The 20054-nt window shown below is 42.3% G+C and overlaps 1 protein-coding gene across 4 annotated transcripts in view; it reads right to left on the bottom strand.

Annotated features, from left to right (window-relative positions):
- Positions 1 to 3386: 3386 nt before the first annotated feature.
- The window catches only part of nckap5l.L (NCK-associated protein 5-like L homeolog), a 53810-nt gene continuing 37142 nt past the window's right edge, over positions 3387 to 20054 (bottom strand). For all 4 annotated transcript variants that reach the window (XM_018247355.2, XM_018247353.2, XM_018247352.2 and 1 more), the window contains 9 exons: positions 17566 to 17604; positions 15193 to 15312; positions 14395 to 14490; positions 10637 to 13116; positions 10210 to 10375; positions 9900 to 9966; positions 8961 to 9263; positions 7874 to 7989; positions 3387 to 4560 (listed from right to left, as the gene is read on the bottom strand). In XM_018247355.2, the coding sequence (XP_018102844.1) occupies positions 4330 to 4560; positions 7874 to 7989; positions 8961 to 9263; positions 9900 to 9966; positions 10210 to 10375; positions 10637 to 13116; positions 14395 to 14490; positions 15193 to 15312; positions 17566 to 17604 (3618 nt within the window). In that variant the 3' untranslated portion in view covers positions 3387 to 4329. The remainder of the gene's footprint in view (positions 4561 to 7873; positions 7990 to 8960; positions 9264 to 9899; positions 9967 to 10209; positions 10376 to 10636; positions 13117 to 14394; positions 14491 to 15192; positions 15313 to 17565; positions 17605 to 20054) is intronic.

Genomic DNA, 20054 nt, shown 5'->3' on the forward strand with positions numbered 1-20054 from the left:
TCTATGTAGGTATCTGTATAGACTGCAGGGCAGATGCCAGAAGAGCAAATATTCCTTCAGGCAGGACCTGCTGGGATTTCTCCAGCCTTTTCGTTTTGGCGAACAGTCGTTACTCTGCAAGTGCGGATTTTACTGAACGTTACCATCTCAGACCAGGCGAAGTGCTAAAAAGAAGCTAGATCTTCCACAATCCTCTGTCACTTACATCACATCCTGTGTGCCGAAAATGCATTAAAGTTACAAAAACGCTGGCGACTTTTCCTTTTTTGAAGAGGGATTGCCTGCAAAAGTCCTAACAAACTTTTTTTTGGGTAACTGGTTTTCTTAACATATGGAACATTCATTTTACAGTGGGCTCATGTGTAGGGCATTATATTAACTCTCTTGTCTTTATTAAGACATACTAAAAGTTAACTTAAGATGAACCACCCCTTTAAAGTAATTCCATAGTAAATACATTTTTTTACAGTAATGGGCCATGTTCTAGTAGTGTCAGTAGAGGGCACTGTTACATCTCAGATACAGCTAATATTTGCATAGTTGTGCTGCTGTTAGCATTATTTATAGATTTACAGCAAGAACACAGGACTGTATCTACCATAAAGGCACCCATAAAAATATAATAATAAATTCCCCCAGCCTGCCGCCAAATATTAGTAGCGAAGGCAACTTGCATACTGAGCAGAGGTCAGCAGATTTGCTCCTGTCTGGCAGTGTCCTAAATCTTTCTACAGAGCTTGTATAAAGAAATAAATGTCTCTGATATGAAGGAGGTCATTTCTTAAAGACAATCCCTTAAAGCATCATTAAATACAATAGTAATAATACTGTTGCACATTGCTGCCGTTCTGCAGTTGAGTATCGGTCTAATACAGGATCAGCTAATGCTAAACTGACCATAGACATACACAGGCTGTCCTATATCAGATGAAGATCAAAGTATATACAGTTAAGTCCATAAATATTTGGACAGACAATTTTTTTTCTAATTTTGGTTTTATTCAATTTAAATGAAACAACTCAGATGCAGTTGAACTGCAGACTTTCAGCTTTAATTCAGTGTGTTGAACAAAAAGATGGCACAAAAATGCGAGGAAAACAATAACTACATTTCAGGGGCTCAAAAGTAATTAGACAAATTAAAAAACTTAAAATAAAATGTTCATTTCTAATCCTTTGCTGCCAATGCCTGGAGTCTTGAACTCATGGGCATCACCAGATTCTGGGTTACCTCCTTTTTAATTCTCTGCCAGGCCTTTACTGTAGGAGCTTTCAGTTGCTGTTTGTTTGTGGGCCTTTTTGTCCGAAGTTTAGTCTTCAACAAGTGAAATGCTGCTCAATTGTGTTCAGATCAGGTGACTGACTTGGCCATTCAAGAATATTCCACTTCTTTGCTTTAATAAACTCCTGGGTTGCTTTGGCTGTATGTTTTGGGTCATTGTCCATCTGTATTATGAAATGCCTCCCAATCAATTTGACTGCATTTAGCTGGATTTGAGCAGACAGTGTCTCTGAACACCTCATGGCTGCTTCTGTCCTGTGTCACATCATGGATAAACACTAGTGTCCCAGTGCCACTGGCAGCCATACAAGCCCAAGCCTCTGCCATGTTTTATAGAGATGTGGTATGCTTTGGATCATGAGCTGTTCCACGCCTTCTCCATACTTTTTTGCCATCATTCTGGTAGAGGTTGATCTTGTTTTCATCTGTCCAAAGAATGTTTTTCCAAAACTGAGCTGGCTTTTTTAGATGTTCTTTTTTTTTTTTTTAGCAAAGTCTAATCTAGCCTTTCTATTCTTGATGTTTATGAGTGGCTTGCACCTTGCAATGCACCCTCTGTATTTACTTTCATGCAGTCTTCTCTTTATGGTAGACTTGGATATCGATACACCTACCTCCTTGAGAGTTTTTTCACTTGTTTGGCTGATGTGAAGGGGTTTCTTTTCACCATGGAAATGATTCTGTGATCATCCACCACTGTTGTATTCCATGGACACCAGGTATTTTTGCATTGCTGAGTTCACCAGTGCTTTCTTTCTCAGGATCTACCAAACTGTAGATCTTGCCACTCCTAATATTGTAGCAATTTCTCGGATGTTTTTTTTTCTGTTTTTGCAGCTTAAGAATGGCTTGTTTCACCTGCGTGGAGAGTTCCTTTGACCACATGTTGTTTGATCACAGCAAAATCTTCCACATACAAGCAGCCCCCCCTCAAATCAACTCCAGGGCTTTAATCTGCTTCATTGATAGACATAACAAAGGAATTGCCCACACCTGCCCATGAAATAGCCTTTGAGTCAGTTGAGTCCAATTACTTTTGAGCCCCTGAAATGAAGTGATTGTGTTAAAAAAGGCTTTAGTTCCTCACATTTTTATGCAATCTTTTTGTTCAACCCACTGAATTAAAGCTGGAAGTCTGCAGTTCAACTGCATCTGAGTTGTTAAATTCATTGTGGTAATGTACAAAATTAGAAAAAAAAATTGTCTCTGTCCTAAAATTTATGGGCCTAATTGTATATGAATAATTAGGAGTGAATACTTATCTACAGGAAGATTTCAGCCTTGCATGGCATTTACATGAAGTGCAGGACTCGTGGGGAGGCAAGGGGATCCCAATTAACTCCCCTGTGACTATACATACAGATATTGCCATACACACACAGGGATACAATCAAAGATTTTAAACCTGTTCATTTTCAGAAACATCCATTATCTAAGACATGATAATATTTTAGGACATACTTCCCACTATTTAGAGTCAAACTGGGAGGATTTTGCAGTGAGTTGTTCTAGGGGGGAAAGAGGGGCCAGGTAGCTGTTCTGGGGGCATGGCAAGGTAGTAATAAGTAGAGAGCTGATCTATTGGGTAATATATCATTGTAAAGTGAAGCCAAATAACACCCTGGTCCAATGATCCGGATCATCTGCCAAACATGTATAAGCTAGGCTGGTGAAATATCAGCCAGGTGGCAACCCTGGCAGTGAAAGAGGAATTAGGGTTGCCCCCTTTGCTAGTATATATTACAGACCAATACTTGAGGGTGCAAAGCAGTGATGTCACAGAGTGGGACAGTGACGTCACAGGGCAGATCTGGGGAGCTTGATATGGTGGGAGGGGGCATAAATGGTTGGGTGCAGGGAAGTACTAAGCCAGTGATTTGATGCTGGCTCCCCAACTTAACGGAAAATATATCAGTTGGGTGGAACCCTATAGGGGAAAGTCAAGTGAGAAGTTTTGAGTGGAAGTCACTATTACATGTGACACATGAGAATTTTATATGGTAAAATGCCCTGTGTGCCATTGTGGAGCGAAATCAATTCCCTCTGTCAAATTCCAAAGCAGATTCCTCTCCTTTCCGGTCACATGAACACACACCACACAAGCTTTGGTTTGGCTGCAAAAAGCCCACTTTTTTTATTTTTGAGCTTAAAAGGAAGTGAGGCAGAAAACAAAAATCACAATAACTTATATAAATAAAATCAAAGTATTGTATTAAAAAAAAATATTAAAAAAAAATACCAATAGTACAAAGAGGAGAACCTGACAAGGAAGATTTTTCCTGGTTAGCACCTTATTTAGAGCAAGGACAAGTAAAAAAAAATATAATGTAAACTCAAATGCATAGGAATGAAAATAACTAAACATATTACACGATAAAACCAAAGAGCGCAAGATGAGACTAGATAAAACAAGGCGGAACGCGTAATAGTCACATCTGATCACACTGGCCAAAGCTTTCTAAGTATTGTGGAGTCTTCCAGAAAAAAAAGTGTCATTTCAAGCTCTCCATCTGAGAAACTTCCCCACGCACAAAGCAACATGTACTGGAGATGGGGTGTTTGTGATTCTTTCACAGGTTGCTGGGAGATTGAGCAAAGAACCAGACATGTGAGGTATTAGAAAAACCCGTGACTTCCCCTTCACCAGTCCTCCTCTTCTGAGTGACATCAAATCCGCTGGTGGTATCAATGCATAGTAAAAGGGGAACCAATTTAAGAAAAAAATAAAGTGGGGGGTAACAATAAGAAACAGAGGCAGAGCAAGTTGAGAAATCTCTTAGAGAGAGTGAGGCAGAGAAGAGGGCAAGTGTCCTGTGGGACTGAGGGACTTGTACCTGTAAGGCTAATGATATAAAGTCTTTAGTTGGTTGTTAATACTTGGTACTACTCAAGCTCAGAACGGTGACATCAAAGTAATCCTAGAGGAGCAACAAACACTGCTGTAGAAAAAGGACAAGGGCTCTGTATAGCACCCACAGGCAACTAATACTGCCCAACCACGTCTGTAGAGTTGTTATGGGTGACTGGTTGAGTAAAGGATTTGGCAGTTAGCCTTGACTCCCACAGGAGGATAAGCTATCATACAGAGAGTCACTCAGAGATTCCGAGTTCTCCAGCCCAGTCTGGCACTGCTCATTGTCTCGAGATTTGGTTTCACTTGTTCCCTCCTCCCCGACCTCAGAGGTACTTGGGGTGCGGCTGCTCACGCTCCCGGGGAAACAGAGGGAGGGGTGCGCATACCCTGACATATCACAGTCTCGGTCCCCTTCTGAAGGAATCTGAAAGGAAAGAAAGAAAATATGCGGCGGTTAATGGAACAAAGTTAAAATTCACTTAATAATACAACATAATAATATAGTTCAATACTTTGCTCATTTGGTTTCTAGAGCAGAGGTTCCCAAACTGTGGGGCTGAATTCACTCTCCGAACAAGCCTTGGGCAGTTGACAGATGGGGTGCTCTGCTGCCTGTGGGAAATGTCCTCTCCAGTGGATATAAATGCACCCGAAATTACCTTCCCATACATTAGTGTTGGAAATGCCGCATGTAGAATGCCTAAAATTGCAAAGTACATATACTACAGGGGTAGGGACTTATTTAAAAATTGCTGCAAAATTAATGAACGCCGTTTCTGTCACCCTGGCTTAAGTTTATGAAAGGGCAAGCGAGGGACTGGGGTGCTGAGTGGGGGGTTCAGGATAGAGAGTTCAAATTGTATTTTTGGGAGGACCAGCGCTCATAAGCACTGGTCCTCCAGCGTACACACAGTGTAAATTGGAGTAATTAAAGGATTGGCCCATAGAGGGCAAAAATAAAAATTGAGAAAGGACTTTTAGCACCAATTTTTGCCTTTATTTTAACTTTTCTCACCTGAGGTGTACTAAATTTATGCTAAGAGATACTACACTATATTGGAATTATTTTGTTCTTTTTTTCCCTCTAATGGTCCAATTTTCCTGCTTATGAGCGCTGGTCCTCCCAAAAATACAATTTGAATTCTATTACGAGTCTGAGGGAGAACAGACAATCTTTGGACCGGCAGAGGAAGCGGACCACCGGGACCTTTAACAGGGGGGTGCTGTCACAGCAGACTAGAGGTACTTGCCTTGGGCTCCAATATCTCTTGGCCTTGGTCGGATTATATGGGATCAATGCATATATACTGCAATACCAGTACCAATGGATGGAAATGTATTTTAGGCCCTTTGTTGTCCACTGCAGAGGTGATTTTACATGGGTAACAAAGCACCCTGTGTGTGAGGTTCTCCTTATAGCCATAGCATTAGATTTTCTGCCTTTATACTGCAGATACCTCAGCAAGGTGGCTGTTCCACTATACTGTATACTATACTGTATATCTATATCTATAAAATTTTGTGACTCAAGAGGGACCCAACCTGCAGAGCTTTACTTGAACCACTAGAGCAGTGCTATGTACTGTAGGATCATGGGAAAAATTAGGCCTTCCACAGGACCACATACTTCTTTGCATGAATTTATCATTTAAATATGATTGCAGAATTAGTATACTGAGCCCACTACAGATTTCCAGATGGCCACCCCACTAACAGAGGGAAATGAAGAATAAAGTGTTCCATGCAGACAACTGTGTGGGAGTAGGGGTGATGTGTGAGCTCATATAATGTGGGGATCAGTGAAGCTCCAGTAGTGCAAATATACAGCTGTGTCAATATTCGTGTAGCAACCTGTTCAGGCAGCACGCAGACATCTGCACACCAACCGGTCTTCAGATACAACAATGGATTATTTTGGCTAGGGGGAAATGGTGCATGATGGGCTTAACAAGGCTTAAAGGTTCTACGTCACATCCGATAAGCACACTCTCATTATAAAGACCTGAAACTGATCTGGTTTAACCCTTTGCTGTCTGGTCCAAAATTGACTTTACAAGGGCCACTGTTCTACTTGAACTATGAGATAAGAATGAATAGATCTAGATTAGAGGGCTAACATGCTCTACCTGCGTATGCACCTATTTAATCACTTCATCAAATGTGGTTTATTATTGATTTGTGTTTGTGTCGCAGAGCATCTAAAAGTGATTAGCAATCATTTTAAAGGGGAAGTATCATGAAAACCCAAAACTTTTTGAGTGAGAACAAGGAATCCTGGGAAGGAAACCCAAATTAGCTCCTACTTTCATTCAATACCTATAGACTATCGCTCAACCACAGCTTGGGCAGTTGCCGATCAAAAATCATTGGTCTGTACTCTCCTTGCTTCTTTTACTGTTTTTTTTGTTTGTTTTGTTTTTTTTACAGTTACACATAGCCAGGGCCGCCATCAGGGGGGAGAGTTGTACCGGGCCCTGAGGGTAAGGGGGAACGGCCATGCTGCACCTACTTGATTAGCCAGGCCCCACCTGCTCTCTGAGAGCTGCCCACTTCGGAAGGGAGGGTGGGAGTACACGGGGAGGTATCTTCTGTCCATTCCTTTCCCTTGTTGGACACAGAGTTTAAGTCCCGGTTGAGCTGCCCAGGGATTGGATAGCTGAGGTTTGAACTTCCCCTCCAGCTCATCCAATCGCCATGCAGCTTTACCGGGACCTAAAATTATATGAGCAATAAGGGAAGAAAATGCTGTCAATGGAAGAAGATGCAGCCACCTGTGCTCCCCTCCTCCCTTCTGAAGTTGCCAGCTCACAGCAGGTGGGCCACGCTAATGAATTAAGCCAGAATTGTCAAGGGGGGGGGCACCAATTATTTTAAACTTCTGGGGGGCATTTTATTTTCACATGGACATTTAAGGGGCGCCCTGGCCACCAATGTTTTTATAACGCGAGGGGGACCCTGGCCACCAATTTTTTTTAATGGGAAGCCCTGACCACAAATGTTTTTATGGGGAGCCCTGACCACCAATATTACTTTTATGGGAGGCCCTGACCACAAATGTTTTTTTATGGGGGGCCCTGATGACCAATATTACTTTTATGGGGGGCCCTGACCACCAATGTTTTTTTTATTAACATGTGGGGACCCTAGCCACCAATGTTTTTGTTTTTTTACTGTGTGGTGGGGGTGGACCTGAGGGGAGGGGTGTACCTGTGGGTGGGGCTTGCAGTGGGCGCAGCCCAGGGGGCCCAGAAAATTTTGTTGTATGGGACCCTGTGATTTATGATGGCAAGCCTGCACATAGCTGTTTTTCTGCCTGTGCTTAGAACAGCCAAACTGCTCTCTTCTATTCACGCCTGTGTCTGTATTAACAGGCTCTATGTTGGCCGTGTGCAGACACAAAGAGCCGCAAAACAGCAGAGTGTGACCACAGCCTTATGCTCCAACACTTGCACCCCTAGCATTAGTAAATGAGCCCCTTAGAGACAAAGCTGATTGTCATAAATTCCACAACCTATGTAAAAGCACCCTGTCTTCAGCCTTACACTTTTATATGGGTATATATCTGTTCAGTGACTGTGAATATCCATTTATTTATCACACACTCACATACAGATGTGAAGAGCCACACAATATATTCAGTGCCCTGACTGATTGCTCTCATACCACTGAATTATAAATCCTAAAATGAATTTTTGTTTTTGTATGTGATTTTATTTCTGTACGCCATGACACGTTACCTCCTCAAGGTCATGGTTCCTGGACTGGAAGCCATCTGCAGATTTGGTGCTGACCTTTGCATTAGGAAATGTCCAGTTCTTGCCCTGCTGTGGCCGGCTGTGCTCCCTGCTAGAATCTGCAATGTAACCACAAACAATGCTAGAAAAGTACAAAAGCAATAGGACACTAATCTGAGGCCGTGTCAGGGAAAATGGACTTCATAATCAAAAATGCCAACAGAGATTACAGTTATAAGGCAAGTTATCAACATTTCAACCCCTCCAAATAGGGAATGTTCAGAAGGGTGTCACCAGCTAACCTTGCTTAGAACAAAACAATGGCTACAAACCAGAAGAAACAAAAGTTCTGCCTGGTAGCTTAGTGGGCAGAGATCAAAGCTATAAGGGACACATTTCAAATACACATGTAGCAAATACATTATCTCTTGAACAAAAATAAAATGGTTTGCAAAACATCTTTGAAAACCAAATTTCTCTATAGTGGATAATCAATATTATTAGTCATAAATACAGTATTTTGGTTCCTAAAGGGGTTGTTCAACTATAATTTAACCTTTGTATGATGTAGAGAGTGATATTCTGAGATAATTTGCAATTGGGTTTCTTTCTTTATTATTTGTGGTTTTTGAGTTATTTAGCTTTTTATTCAGCAGCTCTCCAGTTTGCAATTTCAGCAATCTGGTTGCTAGGGTCCAAATTACCCGAGCAACCATGCACTGATTTGAATAAGAAACTGGAATTTAAATAGGAGAGTGCCTGAATTGATAGAGGAGTACTGAGTAGTAAAAGGTAGCAATAACAATACATTTGTAGCCTTACAGAACATTTGATTTTTAAATAGGGTCAGCGACTCATCTAAAAGCTGGAAAGAGTCAGAAGAAGACGGCAAATAATTAAATAAGGAATATAAAGAAATAAATAAGACAAATTGAAAATTCTTAGAGTCATTCTATAACATACTGAAGTATATACCTTCTAGCATTCCTAAAGCTGGCCATAGACGCAAAGATCCGATCGTATGAATCATCGTACGATCGGACTTCCCCATCTCCCGACCTGTCACTAACCATTCAGATCAAATACTAACCTTCCACATACACACGGTGTCCCATTGGTGGCTGTGGCTCTGCCAGCAGTGCATGGAATGCTGGGACGCTCTGGTGCTGTCCAGATGAGAATATTTCCTCCACACCCCGGATGTCCCTTTCTAAAGTCCTTGCTCTCCTTGGCACTTTAGGGAATGCAGAAAACCTTCCCATGGGGAGAACAGAGGGTGATTCTAGCCGGGGCTTTAATTTTGGGGTGCCTTTATTTGGGGTACCCCCACAATAGTCAGGTGGAGGAAAAGTGCCAATGCCGCTGTCCAGAGTTCGAGTGAGAGAGTCGCAAGCTGTGAGACAGAAACATACAGTTTTGATGATCGGACATAAAAAAAAAAATAATAAAGATCACAAATTGCTTGTGTTCTAACTGAATCCATAGAGAATTACTGTATATAGAGATCATTACACATCACTGCCTTAAATGCATTGTTTAGTACAAAAAGTGTAAAAGGGGATGTTCATGTTCTACATATGTGGTAGGATATTGAGAATTAAAAAATTTTAATACAAAAAAAAAACTGTTATCGTTCCTTCACTTGATATTAGTAAGCAAACTAGGTACAGATTTTGGCAGTCAGGACAAGGTGGAATAAAGTGCTACTACTCTTCACATCTTGATTCTCATATACCTCTGCCAAATTCTGCATCAGTGCTAAACAGCACCAGTACTAGCAGCGTTTTCTGCATTTTGCTCCTTAAGCTTTTGCACAAATATGGTCCAAAGCTCAGTAGCCAAGTTACCCAAGAACTGTTGCCCACATCAACACATCATATGTTTTCTTTCACAAGCCCTGAAAAAGCAAATTGCTAAAAGGTTGCTGTAGGGTAGGGCGAACTTTGCCCGTTTGATTATAGGCCCATGTAGTTGTTTGGCAAAGAAGCAGAAAAAAAAGACAAAGAAGGGCAAATAAAAAGGAAAATACCTGCAAAGTGCTGAGAAGGGATAGGTTCTGGTATCCTCCCATCTGGAGGGAGAACCACCTCCCTGTTCTGTAAAAGAAGAAATAAATTGGTATGGGTGAATGTATTCTAACTAAATCTTTTTATAAACTAGAATGAAGATTATGGCTTTCAATGTTGGCTAACAGACCCCCAGTCCCCTCCTACTTTTTTTTAACCAGTTCCACCTTACTACACAATAGCTGTTGTGGTCTAATCAATAATCCCACCAGCAAAGCAGATTTCTGCTTTGCTACACATAACCAAAACCCAAAAACAATGCCTTTTTGCTACCTGCTCGAGGCTCTTCTTTTCGGAGAGCTGAACATGTGTCACAATTCCATTCCTCTGAGGGCGTAAGGGCCTGGCCTCTTTGCTCTCAGGCGATAGTCTGGGGAAATCACGGAGTGGTGCCTTGCCTTCCACCCGGCCATCAGTGGGTGGATCATTTCCATCAACTCTGAAAAGTGAAATAAATTGAAAATGTTTTTCGTTCCAATGCCAAAATGACTTCCTAGTACTTCCTAGTTTAGTGAAGAGAGAGAGAGAGAGTGTGTGAGTGTGTGTGTACAGCTTGGCCCATAACTACATGGGAACACATGTGCAGATGTTGGGCAGTATAGCCAAATTTCAACTACTGGGCCAAACAGCCATAGCAAACCTGGCCAGGGATGTCCACATTTAAGCCAGTACAAAATGTCAATGTCCTGAGCCCACTCACCGGTTCAGCAGCTGCTGCATGAAGTTGTCAGCAGTCAGGGGTCGTGGATTCTGCGTGGGTTCCAAAGAAGCAGCCAAGCGGGTTTTGTCGATGGAAATGCCATTGACGTAAGCTCTCTCTTCCTGCAGAGCCTTTCGTAGGTCTTCTGCTTTCTCCATGAGCATGGAAATATTTAGACTCTCCCCTTTAACTTCCTTGGAGCGAGGTAATCCCCCTGTCGTTCTCTCTCTTTTGTCCTCTTTTGGACGTGCAGGTTCAGGCCTCCGGCTTAGTGCTGGGAGTTTGCTCTTTTTCAAGCCAAACCAACTTGCGATACCACTTGAATTGCGTTGTTTCGGGTCAGGTGGTGGCGTGCGGTGTTGTTCCTGCAGCCTCAGCATGTTTTCTTTAATGCCTTTCATCACTTTTTCTTCAATGGCTGAGTGTAAAGCACTAAGAGGAAGGCTTTCTGTTCCCTGTGGGCTTGCATTACGAGGACAGGAATATTCTGTGGCATTCTTCTTACCTGCTCCAGTTGACTGTGCCTTTTGCTTTTCTTCATTTGCATGAGTGGCCTGTCGAGAGCCTGGCCTTACCTCTTCACTTAAGGGCCGAGATATCAAAGGCTTGGCTGTTGCCTTACTTGGGGATTTTGCGGGTAGTTTTGTTGGGCTTCCATGAGGGCTACGAGGAGATTTGTTAGGGACAGGTGGTGCCTTGGCTGGTGTTCGGGGTCCATGTGGAGAACTAAGAGGACAGTGAGTACCAGGCTGACGGGTCCGTGCAGACTCTGCTTTTTGGCCATGGTATCTTGGTGGGTAACTTTCTGTTGATCCGGGTTCAGGAGTTCTTAGACTGCTAACACCAACTGATCGCTTCATAGAAGGACGGATGTCCGGACCATCTGCCACCATGCTGCTGCTTTCAGTTCCTGTTACAGCAATGTCTCCCTGTGGATCAGCTCCCCTTAACTTTCCAATCCTTTCTCGGAAAGGAAGATGTGCAGGTGTCTCTGGAGGTTTTCTGGAAGCTATAGGCTTTCGAATAAAGGGGGTGCTCACATGACTCTTAGTGTCCTCATTACAGTTACTCTGGGTGTGAATACAATGTCCTGGGGTGCAATTAGCTGTGCACACTCCTCCAGACAAATGGGAAGAAGCTTCTAAGGATTCATCAATTTGGTTTGTGGTGGGAAGCTCTGAAGTTCTTGGAGGGATATTTTCATAATCATGTAACTTTTTAGTGCAACACTGCACTTCTGACCTGTTAATCATGCTGTTTGGAGTCCGCTCACACTGGCCTTGCCTGTTTGGTTCAGAAAGGGGTAAATCAGAGGGGGATGTTGGTTCATGTTCAGTACTGGGATCTGGTATATCTCCTATTCCCTTCCTACTCAAACGAGGAGAGGGAAATGATTCATAATTATTGCTTCTACATGGGATCTTAGAGGATTGGGTAAGTTGTGGACTGAGGCGCAAGGGATTAGGGTTCTGTAACTTTTCCCCGGAGCCTGGGAGTTTTAGGAACTTGAGAAATTTTACTGGAGATGGAATGTGAGGTGTCCGAGGCTCAGAGGAGGAGCTGAGTGTATCTTTTGGATCCACAGAGGTTGGGTTAGCGATTCCAGATGATGATTGCAAATCATCATCTGGTAAATCAAGGGATGCGTTCTTAAGATTCAGTACACTTGTGTCTCTTTGCACATTGGCAGAGCCAGGAGAGGGAGGACAGTTATGGACCAGTCCATCCAACATAGGCTGTTTTCCCAGTGACCAGGTCAAAGAATCCCCCCTCTCTGTAACCATTTGTTGAGTCCCTGACAGCTGTGGACTTGGACTCTCCACCATGTCCCTCAAACTACGACTATAACATGTCAATGAATGAGGATGCCCAATGTGTCCCCTATTTAAACCAGTTCCATCAGAGTGGCCCTCAATGGGCATTCTCTTATCTCCATGTGAGCAGAGGCAAGGCCCCAAGCCTTTAGCCAAGTCTGTCAGTGGCAGCCGTGGTCTTAACTCACTTGGAAGGGGTGGAGGATCTCCTATTTCATCATCCGAAGAGGAAGAGCTCCCCTCAGCCTGCCTTGCCAGCTGTTGCGCATCATCACCCACAGCCAAACCAAGTCTCTCCCCTCCTCCCTCCCCTGGGCTCCCTGCAGGTGGTTCTCGCTGAATAGGTTTCCACTTGAGCAATTCCTCCCACCCATTCTGAGCTAACAACAGGCATGATGCCCAGGGCTCATCTCCACCCAGTTCTGGAGGTGTAAGTCCTTCACCATTCAAGTAATCAAGACCTTGGTCTGATCCTAACCGGAGACCATTTCCCCCTGTTGATACACCAAGTAGAACTGGTGAGGCAGTGCAGGAAGATCCAGACTGTGATCCAGTAGCTTCCAGCCTTCTTAGAGCTTCCAAGATCTGAGCCTTTTTTCTGAGGAATGGAGACATTGCATCTAAAGAGCGGCAAGATGACTGGGCTCGGCTGGAGCGCTGGTTCTCCTGGAGGAATTACAGAAGTTAATTAAAATCAAGCTCTGGTTTACATATCTTAATTACAAGCAATTCTAATTATAAGTGGAAAGGTTTCTGTGGGAAATTCTGAAGCAGTAAATTTCTTGTAAGTCATTATAATGCTATTTTTTTTGTTAAGATTAAAAGCAGAAATCGTGTTAAATGTTTAAACTTTAAAGTTAAAGTGGAATTCTCATGGATATAAACATGCACCCAATTTAAAGTGGATACACATAAGTTATTTTTCTCATAGATTTTGAGATATAAATGGCTTATTGGTTTGCTTCCTTAAAGAGATACTGACATCAGAAAAGAACCTTTTTATTATCGATCATAACATTGTCTTTGAATGCTATTTATAGTTTTGCCATAAAAGTATTTGCCTGATGCTTTTACATTACCTTTCTTACCCCCATGTTCCTTTATGATGACATATTTGTGCAGCATTAGTCCTTTAGCATTAGAAACTCTGATAGTCAGGTTTAGGAACTTCAAGTTACTTACAAAAACTATCAGCGAAAAATGATCAACGACCTATTGGTAACTTTTAATGTAGATTAATATTTTGAAAAGAAAATTTTTAGTGTCAGTATCACTTTAACCTACAATATCAAACACGTTTCTCATGCCTATTTCAATAGTGCATTAAAAGCTGCTGACTCCGGTTAGAATTAGCCAGTTGGAGCAGGTAAAATCCACCAACAAGAGTAAGGGTGGCCATAGATGCGCAGATAATATTGTACAAAACTAATTTTCATATGATATTCAGTGCATGTATGGTGAGAAAAGAGCCAAACGATATCGGCAGAAGACTTGGATATTGGTCGGCTCGTCGATCAGGTTGGTGCCTTTGAAGGCTCCCAAACTTCGGCCATTGTTAGAGCTGAATCGTCAGATACAGGTAGAATTCTATTGTTTCTGTCTGTATATCGGACGATTCAGCTTTACACTTTGTATTGAAACAAACAATCTTTCTTGGAATGATCTTTGCCAAGAGAGATCGTAATTGTTACGTCTATGGCCACCTTAAGATAAAAATGGACCTTGGTGAAAACATTTGAATTATTACATTTAGAAAGTTTCAAGAAAAAATAAGAGTATTGTGAAAAGTATAAACGTTCATAGTTGAGTGACGGTTTCCCCATCTCCTTTGAATAGTTAGACTGGAAGAGCCAATTTGATAATAATAGGTGACAAATGCATGAGGTGCAGGACATTAGTGCACACAACCCATCAGTCATTAGCTGGAAAGAACTTCAGTCCTACCTCTCTCTTTGCAGAACATTGTCCAAACGGTAATGAGCCTGTGAGCCTCTCCAAGTCGCCAGACTGGGAATCGGACCGAATCTGCAGGGGGTGGAGCTTAACAACGGTAGAAACAGAGTAGGACTTCATTACATGATGTTACTTGCTTTCCTTCATATCAAGCAAGAATTAGGCAGTCTTTTATTCTCTAAAATAACAATCCTTGCAATGGAGACTACACATTGTTATACACATATGGGCTTAAAGGAAAACTATACCCTCAAACAATGTAGGTCTGTTTAAAAAGATATTGCATAAAACAGCTCATATGTAAAACCCTGCTTCATGTAAACAAACAATTTCATAATAATATACTTTTATAGTAGTATGTGCCATTGGGTAATCATAAATAGAAAATTGCCATTTTAAAAAAATAAGGGCCGCTCCCTGGGATCATATGATTCACTGTGCACACAAACATACCAACAAACCATACTTGTTAGGTCACATGAGCCAATTAACAGACAGAGTTGTGTCTTTTGCTTCCACACTTCTTCCTGTTACAGTTAGAGTTGTAGTATTTCTGGTCAGGTGATCTCTGAGACAGCACAGAGACCATCACGAAATGGTGGTTCAAGGCAAGAGATGTAAAAGGGAAATATTTACTTAAATATATATTCCAGTTTGGTAAGATTCTAATATGCCACTTAATATGATATAATCTGTTGCTTAAGTATTAATTTTGGGGGATATAGTTTTCCTTTAATCAGGGACATGTTTTACTGGCTGTCACTCGTGTTCATGGGGTGTGATTGGTACCTCGGGGGATGATCCAGAGGAGAGCTGCAGCTTCTGATGAAAGAGGTCGTTTAAAGTTCTGTTTTGGCGCTCGAGGTCAAACACTCTCTTTTTCAGTTTGATGCATTCTTCCCGCAGATCCTGTGAACAAACCATTTTGGTTTCAAAAGAAATGCCATAAATGTGTTACCTTTAAAATGATAATAGGCGAGCCCTGCTTTCCAAATGCCTACAGTATTAATTTTGAGAGAAAAAGGTGGTGTAATAGTAAAAGAATAGGGTGGATCTGCAAACTACTGAATTGTCTGTTGGGAGTTGTACCCCTGTGATGGTCACACTCAGGATTAAGATTCTTGTTTTAAACAAGAATCAGCAGTCATCGCAAGGGTTTGCAAGTTCTGAAGCTACATATACATGGTTTCCTCTTAATTCTAATCCAAAAAATAAAAAAATAATCAGAGCAAAACTACAATGCTGGGTACTAGGGCTTATGATTGAGCACATATCTTAGAAGTGCAACCAAAGCGGCCACAACTCATAGGTTATCATTAGATGTACCTGCAAGTTGATCATTTATATCCCAATATTATATAACTTGTTGGATCACACTCTGTGCCTACTGTGTAAGAACGAAAATGTAAAGTCCATCGATTTTGAATAAAAAGAGTCATATTATAGAGTCAGCCCCTTGTGCTTGCTTAAGTGTCTCTGAAAAAATTTCTGAGGATTGCTGTGGTTATGGCACACTGAAGCGATTATTGCAGCAGACTGCATACATTTGTGATTTAAGGTGATAATTGTTCTCATGTGCCATAACATCAGCAGCTCTCAGAGACAATTCCTGTCCAATGGTCCTGGCAGCTTTTCCCTAGGAAATGACACTGAGATAAAACACCAGAAAACCCTCTGTGCCAAAAGTGCAAGACTCTCCCAGTTTATAGGCAATGCTTGTATGTCAGATATGAGCAACCTGTGGCCCTCACCCCACACTACTTGTCTTCCTGTACCTGCTCTCTGAATGCAGAGTTGGGCAGCAAAGATGGCAGTGCTGTATTCAGTGTCTGGTTCCCTGATGTGGGTTTTCTATCAGAAGCATGCACACTGGAAGCCAGGACAGATCAGAATCGACTGTGCATGCTCTTGTACAGCTATGAACACCAGAGAGCCTTAAGGTGGCCATACACAGGGAGATCTGCTCGTTTGGCGATGTTGCTAAACGAGCGGATCTCTCCCCAATATGCCCACACTGAGATGGGCGATATAAGGCTGATCCGATCGTGGGCACTAGGTCCCAATGGTCAGATCAGAATGGAGGGGATACAGACGGGATTTTTTACCCTGCTCGATCAGTATCTGGCCAACTTTCGGCCAGATATCAACTGGGGACACCCATCAGATGGCCCTACACACAGGCTGCTGTCGGCAGCTTTTAGCGGCCCGTGTATGGGGTAGGGATGCACCGAATCCACTATTTTGGATTCGGCCGAACCCCCGAATTCTTTGCGAAAGATTCGGCCGAATACCAAACCGAACGTTAATTTGCATATGCAAATTAGGGGTGGGAAGGGGAAAACATTTAATTCCCTGTTTTCTGACAAAAAGTCACCTGATTTCCCTCCCCGCCCCTAATTTGCATATGCAAATTAGGATTCGGGTGGGCAGAAGGATTGGGCTAAATCCGAATCCTACTGAAAAGGCCGAATCCTGGCTGAATCCCGAACCGAATCCTGGATTCGGTGCATCCCTAGTATGGGGGCCTTTACACTCTATATTTAGAAGAAGGTATGGTGGGTTTTAGGTGTACATTGTGCTAGGGATGACACTGGATAGAGTTACAATTTATAATCTCAGGTTCAGGTCCAGACTGCGATTCAATAAAGGTCCTGCCATTTTAAGTAAACAGAGGCCCAAACATGCTCCACCAGCCCAATATATAGTGGATTTCTATAGTACCTTACAGCAGCCCCTCTGGCAGTGTCGGACTGGGACACCAGAGGCCCACCCAAAAACCTTAGACCAGGGGCCCACCAAGAAAATTTAGACTAGGGGCCCATTCTCAGAACTATTATTCTTCCTCTCCTCACTCAACCTCTATTTTCCTAGTCTCTTTTAGGTATACATCCCGGTACTATAATCTATTATTCCATCTATTTAGCCTATTAGTTCTCATAGAAACAGGGAATGACCATGAAATAGGCCTAATGTTTAGCAGCACAAGGGCCCACTGAAACCTGGGCCCACCGGGAGTTTTCCTGGTTTCCCGGTGGGCCAGTCCAACACTGCCGTCTGGATTGTCAGAATCCACAGATTGCCAGTCTGGGCCTGCTCAGGGTGGGAGGTTTAGTTGTCTTTTATGTAACTACCAGGAATTATTTTTATAAAATGTTTTCTTACCTTCTGATTGAGAAGAGCCTGGACAACATGGTTTGCAACCTGTGGGTGATAGGTACAGAATTATATCCAATGCATAAAGCGAGTTTTATCTATATCAGGCTGATTAAGTTCCAAGATCAATCTACATGATGTCTCACCCTTGCATGTAATTAACATCAACCAATAGTTGAAACTATATACACAAGAAAGGTTGAAGCTTCGAACTTTCACTCCAAATGTAGGTACAAAAACGAAAACATATAAATTTGACGGTGTGATTCTCTTGATACAGAGTTCACACTGTCTCTCCATAAGCTTCAAATCAATCCATTAACTTGCTCTAGATGTAAAACGTTATCCCAATAAGACTGGATTTTCTGTGCCGTATGTGCTGCTCTATAGACAAAGAAAATCAAGCCTGTTATTTCAGTCTCTACAGACAGCCCGAAAGCAATGTATTTATTAAATAAAAAGCAAGGCTTGGTGCCCATTATTCATTAAATCTCGCCTAACACATACAAATTATAAGAGACTGCATGCTTTAAATATGATGGTATGCGAGTCAGCCGTAATAAACATTCTTTGATGTCGGAGCCGAGAATTACAGCTGAAAACATGTTTTGCAAATGCAGCTATTTTTTTTTTCCTTTGCAACTTTGTAATAAGTCTCACAAGTGATACCATAGGCCTGCAGCCATTCTGTATAATGTAGGCTAAATATAAATCGCTGGCAAATAGTCACAGGATAATAAAAAAAAAAAAGGAAAATTACCGCTGTTAGAAATTAATAATATCTGCTTTAGATTTTCATTTCAAATAGGCTGCTTGTGCCAACAAAATTTATAGTTTGGGTGGAAAGAACGGCATTTACTTACATGTGGAACACTGCCACTTTTGTACTTGATTCATGCAAATGTTATTTATAATTTATAAAGGGAACGCGTACAATAGAATATTTTGTCCCCAATGGTCACTGTTCCTGTCTGAAAGCCACTGTTTGCTTCACTGCAGGATGCAGCGCCTTTACTAGGGTTTATTATCAAAGAGACTGACATAAAGTTTGTACAACACACAAACACACATCACTGGAAACTGCAACAAAATCTTTTAGGTGCCCCCATAAGGTTGGTGCCAGAGGTAGCTGGGAAGAGGATTCTCGCATTTCTCCATAGGCTGAGGCCTATGGAGAATCGCAGGTCGAGAATCCTCTTCTCAGCTGCTTGATGTGCCTGCACCCAGATACATTATCTGGCCCAGGGTGTAGGGAGATAGGGTAGATTTCGGCTCTAAAACGTGAGCGTTTGAATTTCAGTCACTTCTGCCTGCACCTGGGCTGAGGTAATGTATCCGAGTGCAGGTGCATCAAGCAGTGGAGGAGCCAGGGGAGATATCACCTTTTTGGCACCGGAAGGACAATTCCAGAAATTTGGCTAATAAAGTTCCCAGGAGCGGTATTTTTGCTACTCCTGGTAAGCAGCGGTGCACTACCGCCTGTAACGAGTGCATTTCTCCGCAGACCGATATCCGTTAAATCTGGCACTAGCCTAAGGGTTATGGCACATGGGGCACTTTGTCTGCAGAAAATAGAGACAAAAAAAAGCCTGCTGTCAGTACTTAAAGGGGTAAATGGAAAGCACTGTATCAGAGTAGTGACAAGCAGATCTTTGTACCAGGATCTCATGTAGGTCCAATTGTCCCTACTCCATGTGATTCAATGCAATGCTTTCCATTCAGCGCAATCAGGAGTGGTCACAGGTGGGGCATTTTCAAAGTAACTGGGTCAACTGCGGCCAAAACCACCATCTATCATTTGCCTAAACTTTAAGATATTTTTCATAAATACATATTGAAGCTCCCTAGCAGCCAGTGCCCCAAAGCCCCACATACAAAGTAGTATACACACACAATTATGCAGAATCAAGAAAACAAATATACACACAATTTTTCCTTAAAGGACAAGGAAAACCAAATATACCGGGGAGTGCCAATTTGTTCGGCACCCCCAGCAAATTCGATTGATATCTTTTTTCTAGGAATGCACCCCGTTTCAGAAAAAAATGCCCTGGCCCTACCTATCCAAGCACTCGGCCACTATTTTACCTTAGACTCCTGGACTCCTAGACTTACATACCCAGTACTGTAACATTCTCTGACTTTACAATATTGAACATGTGAAAGTCTAACTTAGGTGCAAGAGAATCAAGGCAAGGTAAGATGGCAGCGTGGTGCTTACACAGATGGAAGCAAGGGCTAATGCTAGTCGCGGGAATTTGGACAGGCTGTATCCATACGACTATTAAATTTGGCCAATGGAATCATTCATCATTAAGCAGGCTCAGTATGAAGTCCAACCTAAGACCATTACGCTGATGACACAAGTGCTGTTTCCAGCTGGCTGAAAAGCACACTTAAAGGAGTGAGCTATGGTACTTCAGGCTTTTATTCTAATCCTCAACCTCACGTCCCTGGAATGATTAAGCCTTTCCATCTCGGCTCAGCGCAGGACTGTC

The sequence above is a fragment of the Xenopus laevis genome, chromosome 2L (assembly GCF_017654675.1).
Source record: "Xenopus laevis strain J_2021 chromosome 2L, Xenopus_laevis_v10.1, whole genome shotgun sequence".
NCBI classification, from domain to species: Eukaryota; Metazoa; Chordata; class Amphibia; order Anura; family Pipidae; genus Xenopus; species Xenopus laevis.